This window comes from Symphalangus syndactylus, chromosome 10, assembly GCF_028878055.3.
Source record: "Symphalangus syndactylus isolate Jambi chromosome 10, NHGRI_mSymSyn1-v2.1_pri, whole genome shotgun sequence".
Classification (NCBI taxonomy): domain Eukaryota; kingdom Metazoa; phylum Chordata; class Mammalia; order Primates; family Hylobatidae; genus Symphalangus; species Symphalangus syndactylus.
This window is the reverse complement of record NC_072432.2, coordinates 62,725,646-62,739,776: the sequence shown is the minus strand read 5'-3', so window position 1 is coordinate 62,739,776 and position 14,131 is coordinate 62,725,646. Positions and strand designations below refer to the sequence as shown.

The 14,131-nt window shown below is 35.6% G+C and overlaps 1 protein-coding gene across 7 annotated transcripts in view; it reads right to left on the bottom strand.

Annotated features, from left to right (window-relative positions):
- The window catches only part of RCHY1 (ring finger and CHY zinc finger domain containing 1), a 35,542-nt gene that overhangs the window by 19,372 nt on the left and 2,039 nt on the right, over positions 1 to 14,131 (bottom strand). For 5 of the 7 annotated variants that reach the window (XM_055297320.2, XM_055297322.2, XM_063610388.1 and 2 more), the window contains exons 2-3: positions 10,868 to 10,987; positions 10,505 to 10,620 (exon numbers count right to left, since the gene is read on the bottom strand). In XM_055297320.2, coding sequence (XP_055153295.1) covers positions 10,505 to 10,620; positions 10,868 to 10,987 — 236 coding nt within the window. The remainder of the gene's footprint in view (positions 1 to 10,504; positions 10,621 to 10,867; positions 10,988 to 14,131) is intronic. The other 2 variants (XM_055297323.2, XM_055297324.2) reach the window with 1 other exon arrangement.

Genomic DNA, 14,131 nt, shown 5'->3' with positions numbered 1-14,131 from the left:
TATTCAAGAAAAGTGCTAAAAATGTACAACAGAAAAAGGACAATCTCTTCAATAAATGGTGCAGAAAAAAACAGGATACCATATGCAGAAGCATGAAACTAGATGCTTATCTCTCATCGTACACAGAAATCAAATCAAAATGGATTAAAGACTTAAACCTAAGACCTGAAACTAAAAAACTAACGAAAGAAAACACTGGGGAAACTCTCCAGGACCCTTATCTTGGCAAAGATTTTTTTGTGTAAGATCTCAAAAGCACGCACAACTGAAACAAAAACAGACAGAATTACATCAAGCTAAAAAGCTTCTGCACAGCACAGGGAAACAAACAACAAAGTGAAGAGACAACCCACAGAATGAGAGAAACTATTTGCAAACTATCCGCCTGACAAGGAATTAATAACCAAAATATATAAAGAGCTCAGACAACTTAATAACAAAAAAAAATCTGATTTAAAAATAGTCCAAAGACCTGTACAGTCATTTCTCAAAAGACAAACAAACGGCCAACAGGTATGTGAGAAAATACTCAACATAACTAATCATCAGAGAAACAGAAATCAAAACCACAATGAGGTATCATCACATCCCAGTTAGAATGGCTTATACCATAAAAAAACAGGGAATAACAGATGCTGGTGAGGATATAGAGAAAGTGGAACCCTTGTATATTACTTGTAGAAATACAAATTAATACAGCCATTGAAGCAATCTGTGTGGAGAGTCCTCAAAAAGACTAAACATAGAGCTACCATATGATCCAGCAAGTCCACTACAAGTACATATCTAAGGGGAAATCAGTATATCAAAGGGTATCTGCACTCCCATGTTTACTGCAGCACTATTCACAATAGCCAAAACATGGAATCAACCTTAGTGTCCATCAGTGGATGAATGGATAAAGAAAATATGGTATATGTACACTATGGAGTATTATTCAGCCATTAAAAAGAATGAAATCCTGTCATTTACAGCAACATGGATAGGATGGAGGTCATTATGTTAAGCGAAACAAGCCAACCACAGAAAGACAAATATCACATGTTTTCAATCACATGTGGGAGCTAAAAACTGGATGTCATGAAGATAGAGAGTAGGCTGGAAGATACCAGAAGCCTACAAGGGTAGGGAGGATGGGGCGGGGGAGGGGATGAAGAAAAGTTGATTAATGGATACAAATATACACTTAGAAGAAATAAGCCCTGGTGTTTGATAGATCAGTAGGGTGACTATGGTTTACATTAATTGATTATACATTTCAAACTAGCTAAAAGAGAATTAATTCAAATGTTTCTAGCATAAATATTTAAGCCTGGGCAACATGGGGAAACCCCATCTCCACAAAAAATTAGCTGGTTATAGTGGCATGTGCCTATAGTCCCAGCTACCCAGGAGGCTGAGGTGGGAGGATCACATAAACCTGGGAGGTCAAGGCTGCAGTGAGTCATGATTGTGTGATTGCACTCCAGCCTGGGCAACAGAGCAAGACCCTTTCTCAAAAAATCATAAATATTTAAGGTAATGGATAACACAATTATCCTGATTTGATTATATGAATGCACTGAATTATCACATGTAGTCCAAAAATATGTACATCTAATACATGTCAATACAAATAAGGATAATCAGAACACAGCAACCACTTCTGCTATGCGACTCTGTCTTATAATAAGCTCTGGTGCTTATTTAATAACAATGAGAAATTGGTTACTTCCTCACTTTTTATAAAGCTCATTCTTGTCCATTACAGTAAGGATATATGTCCATTACCAAAAAATTAAGACCAGATGTTTGCCCGTATTTACCGAGAACTGAAACCCCATCTTTAGGGCACATCAGTCTTTGAGAAATACAGCCACAGTCCAAAGATAATCTATAACCATAATGAAGCTATTTTAAAACATAAATCAGGAATAATACACTATTAAACTCTGTAAGAAGCACTTGATTTGCTTACAGTGATTCTTGCCTAAGGATGAACAGCAATTTTTCAAGCCCACACCTCCAGATGAGAGTCAGATATATCTTAGATGAAGCAATAGGGTCAAGAGTAGAAATTTCCGTAGGAGAGCTATGCCAAGAAGACCTGTTCATCCTTGCCTTATAGATTTATTTAATGAACTAAAAGCAATGACAAACTTTCATGATATACCTAAGACAAAAATGTTTAATTCACAAAAAAGACTTGGTGCAAAAGACTATCAAGAATGTGCAGCTCCAAAAAGACTGATTTTCAAACAAAAATACAGGAATTAATACATTCAAATAACATGATTTTTTTAAAAGTTATCATGAAAGGATAGTTTTCAACTCTAACCAGTTTCTCAAATATATATTTCTAACTTTTATACATACTATATATAATAAAATATGTATTATATATATATTTATATATATATATATATATATATTTTTTTTTTAGACAGAGTTTTGCTCTTGTTGCCCAGGCTGGAGTGCAATGGCACGATTTTGGCTCACTGCAACCTCCGCCTCCCGGGTTCAAGCAATTCTCCTGCCTCAGCCCCCCGAATAGCTGGGATTACAGACATATACCACCACGCCTGGCTAATTTTGTATTTTTAGTAGAGACAGGGTTTCTCCATGTTGGTCAGGCTGGTCTCAAACTCCCGACCTCAGGTGATCTGCCCGCCTTGGCCTCCCAAAGTGCTAGGATTAGAGGCGTGAGCCACTGCGCCCAGCTCTTTTAATATTTTTATTATTTAAAAAACAATAGTCATTATTGATGATCATATGTCATTTGACTAAAGACAGTATTTGTCAATCTTAATAGATTTTGCTTCCAATATCTTTTGGCAGATTTTTTAAAAATCAAAAGAACTCAAAAATCCTCGAGGGTAATTTTTCAGTATGCCATATGCACTCATTAAAAGCAACTGCAGAAAATAAATATTTTTGAACAATGACAAAAGATAAAATGCCTCCTAAAACACCTACTTGAAGTGAACATAATTATTTGTCTATAACCTGAGTCACATAATATTACAATACCCAATAACATAAAACAACTTTTCTATTTGAAAATTCTGTTATTCTATACATTAAATATCTCCTAATTATGTTCCACTGAACATGAAAAGGATTCCATAATCAAATACTGTTATTAGAAACTCAATATACTTGGATATTTGCACTGTACAATTAACAAGTTAAAAGTTCTGAAAAGGCTTGGTGCAGTGGCTCACGCCTATAATCTCAGCACTTTGGGAGGCCAAGGTGGGAGGATCACCTGAGGTAGGGAGTTCGAGACCAGCCTGACCAACATGGAGAAACCCCATCTCTACTAAAAATATAAAATTAGCCAGGTGTGGTGGCGCATGCCTGTAATGCCAGCTACTCTGGAGGCTGAGGCAGGAGAATCTCCTGAACCCAGGAGGCAGAGGTTGCGGTGAGCCAAGATAGTGCCATTGTACTCCAGCCTGGGCAACAAGAGCGAAACTCTGTCTCAAAAAAAAAAAAAAGTTCTGAGAAGGGATTTTGATTAAATTCAGCATTTAACAAATCTTTATGACTGCAAAAGCCTTTTTTATACAATATTCACTCTGTATCCAGGTCTAGTTCTTTTCTTAATCAATTCTGTTTTAAAGATGAATATTTTATGACATTTATTCTTTCTTTAGAAATCTTCCAAAGAAGGCCGGGCGCAGTGGCTCACACCTGTAATCCCAGCACTTTGGGAGGCCAACGTGGGCAGATCACGAGGTCAGGAGATCGAGACCATCCTGGCTAACACGGTGAAACCCCGTCTCTACTAAAAATACAAAAAATTAGCCAGGCGTGGTGGCGGGCACCTGTAGTCCCAGCTACTTGGGAGGCTGAGGCAGAAGAATGGCATGAACCCAGGAGGTGGAGCTTGCAGTAAGCTGAGATCATGCCACTGCACTCCAGCCTGGGCGCCAGAGTGAGACTCCATCTCAAAAAAAAAGAAAAAATAAATTTTTAAAGAAGAATATCTACTTTTTCTTTCATAGAATAAACTCATTCTATTCTGTTTGCAATTATCATATGGGTCCATTGAACCCTTTCATAAATCTGATACATTATAGAATCTTAATAATCTTATTTTTCCTAATTTTCGTATTTCAGCATCCTAGGAATCCTTTCACATTAATTATTAATCGTTGCAAACTATCCTAACAAAAAGACTAAAATGCAAAGCATGGTAGAAAGACCTTTCATGTAGAAACATGAAAGAATGACATGAAATAATCACTAATGCATAATCCTTCAGTTTTCTTTCTGTACTGCTCAAAGTATTACATCATCTTTCCAGAAGGCATTAAAGAGTCTGCAGATACCTTCTTTGTAGTTTTCCTTGAACACAGTTGAGAAATCAGAATTTTTCATTTTTCACAAATAGAAAAAAAAAAAGACAGGAAAATTTAGACAAAGTAGAAGATAAATGCAAAAAGGCAGATAACCACTCTAGACTGAAGGTTCTCCACCTAGGCAATATTTACATTTTGAACCAGATAATACTTTGTAGCAGGAAAGCATCTTGCACATTATAGGATGTTTAGTAGCATCCCTGGTCTCTATTCAGTAGATGTCATTAGCATCCGCTAACCCTCACCCACTGGTTACAACAGCTGAAAATGTCTCCAGGCATTGCCAGATATCACCTGGGAAAAAACTGTCCCCAGTTGAGAACCAGTGCTCTGGACTCTAATTATCATAATGGTGAAATCAATCCTATAAGCAACAAATCAGATTATGATTTTCAGATGATGTACTATACGAACGGTCTCACTGAAAAAAAGGAATGAACAATATATTTCTAAGGACAAAAAGAAAATATGGTGGCCAGGCACAGTGGCTCACACCTGTAATTCCAGCATTTTGGGAGGCCGAGGTGGACGGATCACGAGGTCAGGAGATCAAGACCATCCTGGCTAACACAGTGAAACCCCATCTCTACTAAAAATACAAAAATTAGCCGGCTGTGGTGGCGAGTGCCTGTAATCCCAGCTACTTGGGAGGCTGAAGCAGAACTGCTTGAACCCAGGAGGCGGAGGCTGCAGTGAGCCGATATCACACCACTGCACTCCAGCCTGGGTGACAGAGTGAGACTCCGTCTCAAAAAAAAATTAATTAAAAAAAAAAAGAAAATATGGTATCCTCACTTAGTCATTTATTAGAAAGGACTTCAAATTACATTATTTCATGACAAAAACCTGGACATCCTTAAAGAATGTGTGATAATATTCTTCCATCTTTTATGACGTTTGTACACCAAAATTTACTTAATATGGTTCATAGGTGGACAAACATTGAAGGCAGGTACATATGTTAAAGTGCTTAGAAGGAAATAGATGATGTAAAAATGAAAAAAATTCATTAAAATGTTTTGCAATTACAGAGCATGCAATTATGAAGAAAAGCCATCTTTTCTTCAACCAAATTATGACTCTCAAAGTTCTCAAATGTATTTGAATTTGGTAATGTATGTACAGAAGTAATGACAAGCCAAGACTTATTAGTGGTGTATTTGAGATCTGGAATTAGTATTGCATTTTGATGATGCAAATACAAGAAGAACCAGAAGTAATTACAAGCTAGAGACAATTAGAAATGTATCTAAAATCTAGTATCAGTTATTTACACAATGCACATGTGCCAGATTCAAGCATGACAACTGACAAGTAAATACAGTTGACCTTTGAACAACATAAATTTGAAGTACACAGGTCTACTTATAAGCAAATTTTCTTCTACCTCTGCCACCCCTGATAGCAAGGCCAATCTCTCTTCTTCCTCCCTCTTTTCTGCCTACTCAACATGAAGAAGGATGAAGACCTTTATGATGATCCATTTCCACTTAATGAACAGTTAACATATTTTCTCCTTATGATTGTCCTAATATTTTTCTCTAGTTTATCCTAAGAATATAGTATATAATACATATAACATACAAAATATGTATTAATTGGCTATTTGTGTTATTGATAAGACTTCCAGTCAGTAGCAGGCTATTAGTAGTTAAGTTGTGGGGAGTGGAAAGTTATACTCAGATTTTCAACTGAGCTGGCAGTTGGTACCCTTAACCCCCAACATTGTTCAACGGTCAACAGCAGTTACAAAGGACACTGACATATTTGAGCACACATTATCTTCAACTTGGAATACATGGAATTAAAATTTGGGTTTGCAGTGTTGAAATTCTTAGTAAAATTTCCAATGAAGTTGATTTTCACTATCCTTTATTCTTTCGCCTGCACATTATTCATAAAAGGGCTTTAAAATATTTTTAAAAATAAAAAAATCCATTATACTTAAATGGTAAATGGTGATGACTAATTTTTCTAGTATATTCAGGGTTATCATAATACTGAAAACACTGCCAAAGATATACTGCCTACACATTACTGTGCACCTACTGTATATACGGCAGTGGTCACCAACCTTTTTGGCACCAGGGACTGGTTTCATTGAAGACAATTTTTCCATGGACTGAGGTTGGGGGATGGTTTCGGGATGAAACCATTCCACCTCAGATAATCAGGCATTAGATTCTCATAAGGAGTACACAACCTAGATCTCTTGAATGCACAGTTCACAATAGGGTTTGTGCTCCTGTGAGAATCTAATGCTAACGCTGATGTGACAGGAGGCAGAGCTCAGACAGTAATGGTCCATCACCCACCACTCACCCCCTGCTGGGCAGCTCAGTTCCTAACAGGCCATGCACCAGAATCCGCACCCCAAGCACTGGGGACCCTGATATAAGGCACTCCCAGGTATAGAAATTTAAAATATGAAAATACCATGATCTCATGAAGTTTAATATTTACCATGTAGCATGAGATGTGTACTTTGCAGTAACAATAACTTGAATGTCAATAAATTGACTAATAAAAGAGGGTATGATTTTCTTGATTGTGTATGGTAATTAGAAGCTATGTGTAGATACGATATACAAAATAACATTACAAAAGTGAAAATAAATTAGAGTTAATCAAATAGGATGAATCTTAGAAACAGAGCTCAGTAAAAAAACAAAAAGAAAAAAGGCCATATATATGATTTGTAAAATAAGCAAAATGAAACATATATTGTACCTTCTACTTCCACAAATGACGAAGTAGCTTCTATAGGACTAAAACTACTGAGAACTAGAAAAACTCAATTTAAAGAAAACAAGCTGTTTAAAAGTAGTAAAGAGCAACTGAGTGCTTGAAGGGCAAAGATCTCAGAGAGAAAGGAAATATACTGAGGCAAAGTCAATAGTCTCTACTTCTTTCTTCCTTGAGAGATTTTTAGACCCTAAACTGTGCTGTGATAAGCTAAGAAACTAAACAGAGAGCAACAGGTAAGAGCCTAAGAAACTAAGTAAACCCTCTGGAAGTATTCCTATGCTAGGGGGCCAAAATTTGGAGTCCAGGTTCCACTACGGAAGAGATGGGCCTGGTAAACAACCCTAGCTTTAAGTCAAGATTTCCAAGGGACCATGTCCTAGGAGCATAAGAATAAAGGCGGAAAAAAAAAATAGAACAGGACATACAAAAAAAAACAAAAATTAGACTCTAATTGTATCAATGCTAAATTGGATTAAGGTTATCCATCCCTACATTAACTGCCTTCTGAAAGAAAATTAAATTCTCTCTGAAAAAAAATAGCATCCAGAGCTTAATAAATTTTTACATATTATGCCCAACAATCAACTAAAAAAAAAAAAAATCAAGTATGTCAAAAGGCAGAACCAAACACCAAAGGAGAAAAAACAGAAAACAAAACTTACCATAGGTAATCAAGATATTGGAGTTATTAGGCACAGCCCTTTAAATTATCTGTGATCAATACATTCAAAGAAAAAAAAGGTGAAGAATATCACCTGACAACTAGAAAATAACAAGAATGAAGATAAAATATAAATTTTAGAACTTAAATAAATAAATAGATAACTTGGTAGGCTTAACAGCAGATTCAACACAGCAGAAGAGAGACCTGGAAGTTAATCTGTGGAAAGTATCCAATTTAAGCATAAAGAAAATCAAAGTAGGAGAAATACAGGAAAAAAAAAAAGAGATATGGGATGTAGTAAAAAGATCTATGGGATGGAGTCTCAGAAGAGGTGGGAAAATGGTACAGAAACATTATCTGAAAAGAAACTGGCCAAAAATATTTCAAAATTGACAGAAGACATCAAGCCGCAGATTCAAGAAATGCTACAAACCCCAAGCCAGATAAATATTACACTCAATCAAACCTGGACACATGGAAAAAATACTAACAACCAATGACTTAAAAAACAGCGAGAGGAGGATAAAAGACACCTTAACTTCAAAGAAGCAATAATAATCCTGAGAAGTGATATTTTTAAACAGAAACCATGGAACCAGAATATCTTTAAAGTGTTGGGAGGTCAGGGGGAACCAATACCTGTAAACTTAGAATTCTACACCAAGCAAAAATATTCAAAAATGAAGGCAAAAAAAGACATTTTTCAGAGACAAAAAAAAAAAAAAAAAAACTGAGAGAATGTATCATCAGCAGGACCTCACTAAAAGAAATACTAAAGAGAATTCTTCAAGCAGAAGAAAAGTAACTCCAAAGATAATGCTGGAGACTTACAGGAAAGAAGGGCAATAGAAACAGTAAATATATAACAATCGCATATAAAGACTCTTAGTGTTTAAGGTCCTAATATTGTCCAAGAAGTGATAAACATATTATTCTAGTAAGCCAATGATCTATGTTATAATTTCTAGGATAACCACTAAGAAAATAATTGAAAAATGTGTAACTAACAAGCCTATAGAGAATAAAAGCAAATAGGAAAGCAACGGATTAATCCAAAGAAGACAAGAAAGGAGAGGAAAAAAGACAAATACTAAGGCAATAGAAACTACCAAAATTGTAGATTGAAACACGAACATATCCTAACTACCTTAATAAAAAACGAACTACATACTCCAATTAAAAGAGTTTTATCAAAATGGATTGAAAAATTAAAACTCAACTATATGCTGTTTTACAAGACACATGCCTTAAATGTAAGTATACAAAAATGTCTAAATGGAAAAGGATATACATGCAAAAACTCATCAAAAGAAAGCTGATATAGATACAGTAGAGCCTAGGGCAGGAAACATTACTAAAGATAAGAAGACACATTATATAATAATAAATGGGTCAATCATACAGGAAAATGCAATAATTTTAAGTATGTGACCACCGAAAGACATGGCCTTAAAACATACAAAACAAAAAACAAAAGAGCATATACTATATGATTCCATTTATTAAAAACTTCCAAAAGTCAGCATACTGGTTACCTTTGGGGAAGTGTATCAATTTGGAGGGGGCACACAGGAAGCTATGAAGGTGCTATGAATGTTGTGTTTCTTGATCTGGGTAGTGGTTACAAAGGTATGTTCATTTGTTAAAATTCATAAAGTCATTTGCTTATAATTTCTGTATCTTTTGGTAGGTTGGTTATCCTTCCTTAAAAACAAACTATATTTAAAAAAAAAAAAAAAAGCAAGAAAGTGATTTAAAATATTCAAGACAGTGATTACCGCCAGCAGGGACAAGAAAGGACTGAACATGGAACACCTTGGGCTTTGACAGTATTGGTAACATTCCTTTCCTAAACTCAGTGGCTTATTCACTATACTGTACTTTAGACACACTTTACATACTGCTTTAATATACATCTAAAATACTCGAGTTTTTTAAGAAAGAAAATAATTCCTTATACACCGACATGTCAATAGTAGCTTGTCTGTGGTTAGGCTCTGGGTTATTTTATTTTTATTATTTCTACTTTTCTGTTTTTTCCAATTTTTATAAAATCACCCTGTATTTCTTCATAATTTTTTAAATACTAATTTTTACAAAGGAAAAATTTATCCCAATTCTCTACCTCAGTTTCCAATAAAACACTTTATATAAAACATATGTTCTATTCCAAAGGTAAAATTCTAAATAGCTATACAATAATTGATGGGTAAATTAAATTATTAACAAATTATGGCCGGGCACGGTGGCTCACGCCTGTAATCCCAGCACTTTGGGAGGCCGAGGCGGGCGGATCACGAGGTCAGGAGATCGAGACCATCTTGGCTAACATGGTGAAACCCCGTTTCTACTAAAAATACAAAAAATTAGCCGGGTGCGGAGGCGGGCGCCTGTAGTCCCAGCTACTCGGGAGGCTGAGGCAGGAGAATGGCGTGAACCCGGGAGGCAGAGGTTGCGGTGAGCCGAGATTGCGCCACTGCACTCCAGCCTGGGCAACAGAATGAGACTCCATCTCAAAAAAAAAAACAAAAAAACAAATTATGAATAAACTTTTTAGAATGGATATGTTCTATGGCTTGATTCTGCTGATAGTAAAAGAGATATCGGTATTTATCAAAACTGAATTGGACACTTAAAATGAATGTATCTTATCAGACATAAATTACACCTTAATAAAGTTGATTTTAAAAACTATTATTGCATATACATTAGAAGCAATTAGATAAGAACATTTTACATACAGTACCTACAAATTCCACAGTTTTCACAGTGATACTGCTTCTTATCTTTGTCAAACAAATGGCATATATCGCAATAATATTCTCCAAACAATGTGCTACATTCTTCACAAGTCTGTTGGGCCTAAAAAAGACACGTAATTTAAAAACTGCAATAAACTAAACAAAACACTTTGAGTTACCATTTGAATATCTAGAACTTATGTTGAAGTATATGCAGTTCATTTTTACAAGTTTTGAAACACCTAAACCAAAGATATTGCTTATTCTAGAAGTTAAAGAAATCTTATTTATAATACTTTTGGTTAAATTTTTTCAAACCACCTTAATACAGCTTTTAAAAAGAAAATAGAAATGTCATAAAATCTTACATGTTGAATTTTTTCACAGTTTATGCACTGCACTTCCTTCACTTTAAAGCGATCTAGTTGATGATCTTCATTGTTATCATGACATAAGCGGCAAGTATATAGCTTGTCACAGCAAGGTGCCTAACCCCCATAGAGAAAAAAGAGATATAGTAAGAAGCAGAAGAAACTAAATGTGCAATACAAAAAGAAAATTTCTTCCTCCTCCTCCTAGATGGAACTGAAAGATTATGCCCAATAGATCAGTTGCTAAACTGATGCTAAACATAACATTTCACTAGTTTCTTGGCATATTTTATGTTAATTCTTCCCTTCAACATCACTATGTCTGTATGAAGTTGAACACAACTTTAAAACAAAAGAATTACGAAGGAAATCCCTAGATTGAAACACTAATCCCACAACACCTGATATGCTTTGGCTGTGTTCCCATCCAAATCTCAGCTTGAAATGTATCTCCCAGAATTCCCACGTGTTGTGGGAGGGACTCAGAAGGAGGTAACCGAATCATGGGGGCCAGACTCTCCCGTGCTATTCTCGTGATAAGGAATAAAATCTCATGAGATCTGATGGGTTTATCAGGAGTTTCCACATTTGCTTCTTCCTCATTCTCTATTGCCACCACCATGTAAGAAGTGCCTTTTGTCTCCCGCCATGATTATCAGGCCTCCCCAACCATGTGGAACTGTAAGTCCAATTAAACCTCTTTTTCTTCCCAGTCTTGGGTATGTCTTTATCAGCAGTGTGAAAACAGACTAATATAACACCCCAATTTCATTCTGAGCCTAAACAGCAAACAGGCAACCTCTTCTTAGACATTTCCAGATAAATTCATTTACGTTAAAAATAATAAAGATTATATTCTTATTTTACTAGTTTTTATTAACCATCAACCTCGTATCTAATATTGCAGAAAATGCAACAAATGTAAGAGATAGCCCTTGTTTTCAAGCATGGCAAAGACTGTCGGTTGTCCACCAAAATCTATCCTCTCCTTCCTGGGCACAATTGTTCAGCTATATCAGACAGATGGCCATATGCCCTAAAACATGACAAAATGACACAACAGAAAAATCTCATCCCTGGAGTGACCATGTGGAACAAAGCCTCATCACCAATCCACATCACTCGCCTTGGAATTGTTAAATGAAAAGAAATAAAACCTTTATTCTTTAATTTACATCACTGTTGGGTTTTTTCATTACAGCAACTTTACCATTACAAGTATATCAAGAGATTTCCAGGCCAGTGAGCTAACTCAATACTTTCCAAGACACTGTGACCTTGCAGATCCACTCATTTCTGAAGGCTTCCTATGCCTTGACTTACCATAATGTAGCTCATTCCTTAAAGATTTTAACACTTAACTGGCTTCCTTTTTCTGCAACTCTCAGTTCCTTGACTTTGTCATTTACAATAAGCTTGTCCTCCAACCCACTATTCTCATAGTTACACCGCAGAACAGTAGTTTTCAAATGCTTTGGTCTCAGGATCCCTTCACACTTTTTAAAATTACAGAGAATCCCAAAGAGCTTTGGTTTATGTGGATTTTATCTATTGACATATACCACATCATAAATTAAAAAGGATAGGTTTTTAAAATATTAGTTCTTTTTAAAAGTAACAAACTCATTACTTGTTAACATAAATAACATATTTTAATGAAAAGTAATGTATTTTCCCCCCAAACGGCTGAATTCTTGTATCTGCTTATGCATTCAAACAGTTGTGGCTGAAGTACAAGAAGAAACTCTGGCCTCACACAAATATGTACACTGGAAAAGAAAGGAGTATTTTAATAGCCTTTTTGGAGAATTATGGATATCATTCTCTGATATTACACTAGAACAACAACTCTTAAAGGGTAGTTGCAACATGAAATCTGAAATCTTATCAATGAACTTTTCTTCCTTGGTTACATTAAAATCTATTATCTATCTTGCACTTCAAATGGATGTTTTACTCATGCATTGGTCATTTGGAAAATACCAGTTGAGTGAGTTATTTACATCTTCTAAATGTTCACACATTTAACATGCAATATCAAAAAATCATATTCATTAAAAGTCTTTAGGGATTGAAGAAAATCTCACCAAAAAAAGTCTTTTAAAAAGCTTCCAACCTCACAAAAGCTAATAAAATTTTCCAAAATTCTAATTTTTGTGTGAAAGCTTGAATTTTATCACTGGCAACAAATACTGTCATTTTCATTTGTAGTGAGTCTCACTTTTCTCCTTTTTAAGAAAATGTCTGCCAACTACCCAAATGTGAATGACTACAATTTTTTCAAGTAAAAAATGCTGTTCCATGAAAAAAAGCAACTAGTTCACTTTACAATCCAATTGCACAGGAGCTTTTCCTCAAGACAACCCTCTAATTTTAGTTTGCAGAAGTGTTTGATCAAAACTTCCCATGTCATTGAACAGCATATTAAAAGATATATTCAAGGGTTGAGATTTGATTAAAATTAACGATTTTACTGCTTTATCAACATTTTTAAGTGAAGCTGGCTTTTTAAAAAAATTATAGGTGTAGTATAGTTCAGTGCCACTGTCTTGATTCAAGCTAAGGTACTAGCAATACTAAACAGTGCTTTTCCACCATCAATGTGTGTGTCAACAGACTGAAAAAAAAAAAAAAAAATACCTTAGTGTTCATAGAAAGTAGTTTTGGCCTTGCAGATCCCCTGAAAGGACCTCAGGAATCCCCAGGGGTCCATTCACCACACTTTGAAAACCACTGCTACAGAACAACGGCACCCTCTCTGCATCTCAATTCCAAGCATGAAATTCTCTAACCATTATCTCCTCCCTAACTTACTCCAAGTCTCCCCTTGCAACACCCTAGTTCCCTTCTCTCTTCCTCTACACTCATGGATAACAATCCCAACCCTGGTTAAATCCCATTTGACTTATATCTGAAGCAGCTGAATATGGTTAGAGAAAAAGCATCACCATCCTTGCTGGTTCATATGAAGTGGACACTTACTATCACGTTTCCCTAGTCAATTCTCTCATTCTTCTAGAGTCTAAGACCTAAGATTTAGATGATCATTTCACTTCTTCTCCTCTGGCTTTAAAACTCTAACAACTCTTTCTCCTTAACACTCTGCTGATGACCTTATTTCACTATAAAAACAGTAAACATACTTCCTGCTGACAGGCCTGAAAAGAACATCCTCCTATAAGCTCTATTAACTTACTTGCAAATATACCTCATTCTCTGCCTTCCCTTAGGAAGAACTGACAGTCTATGTTTCTAAGGCCA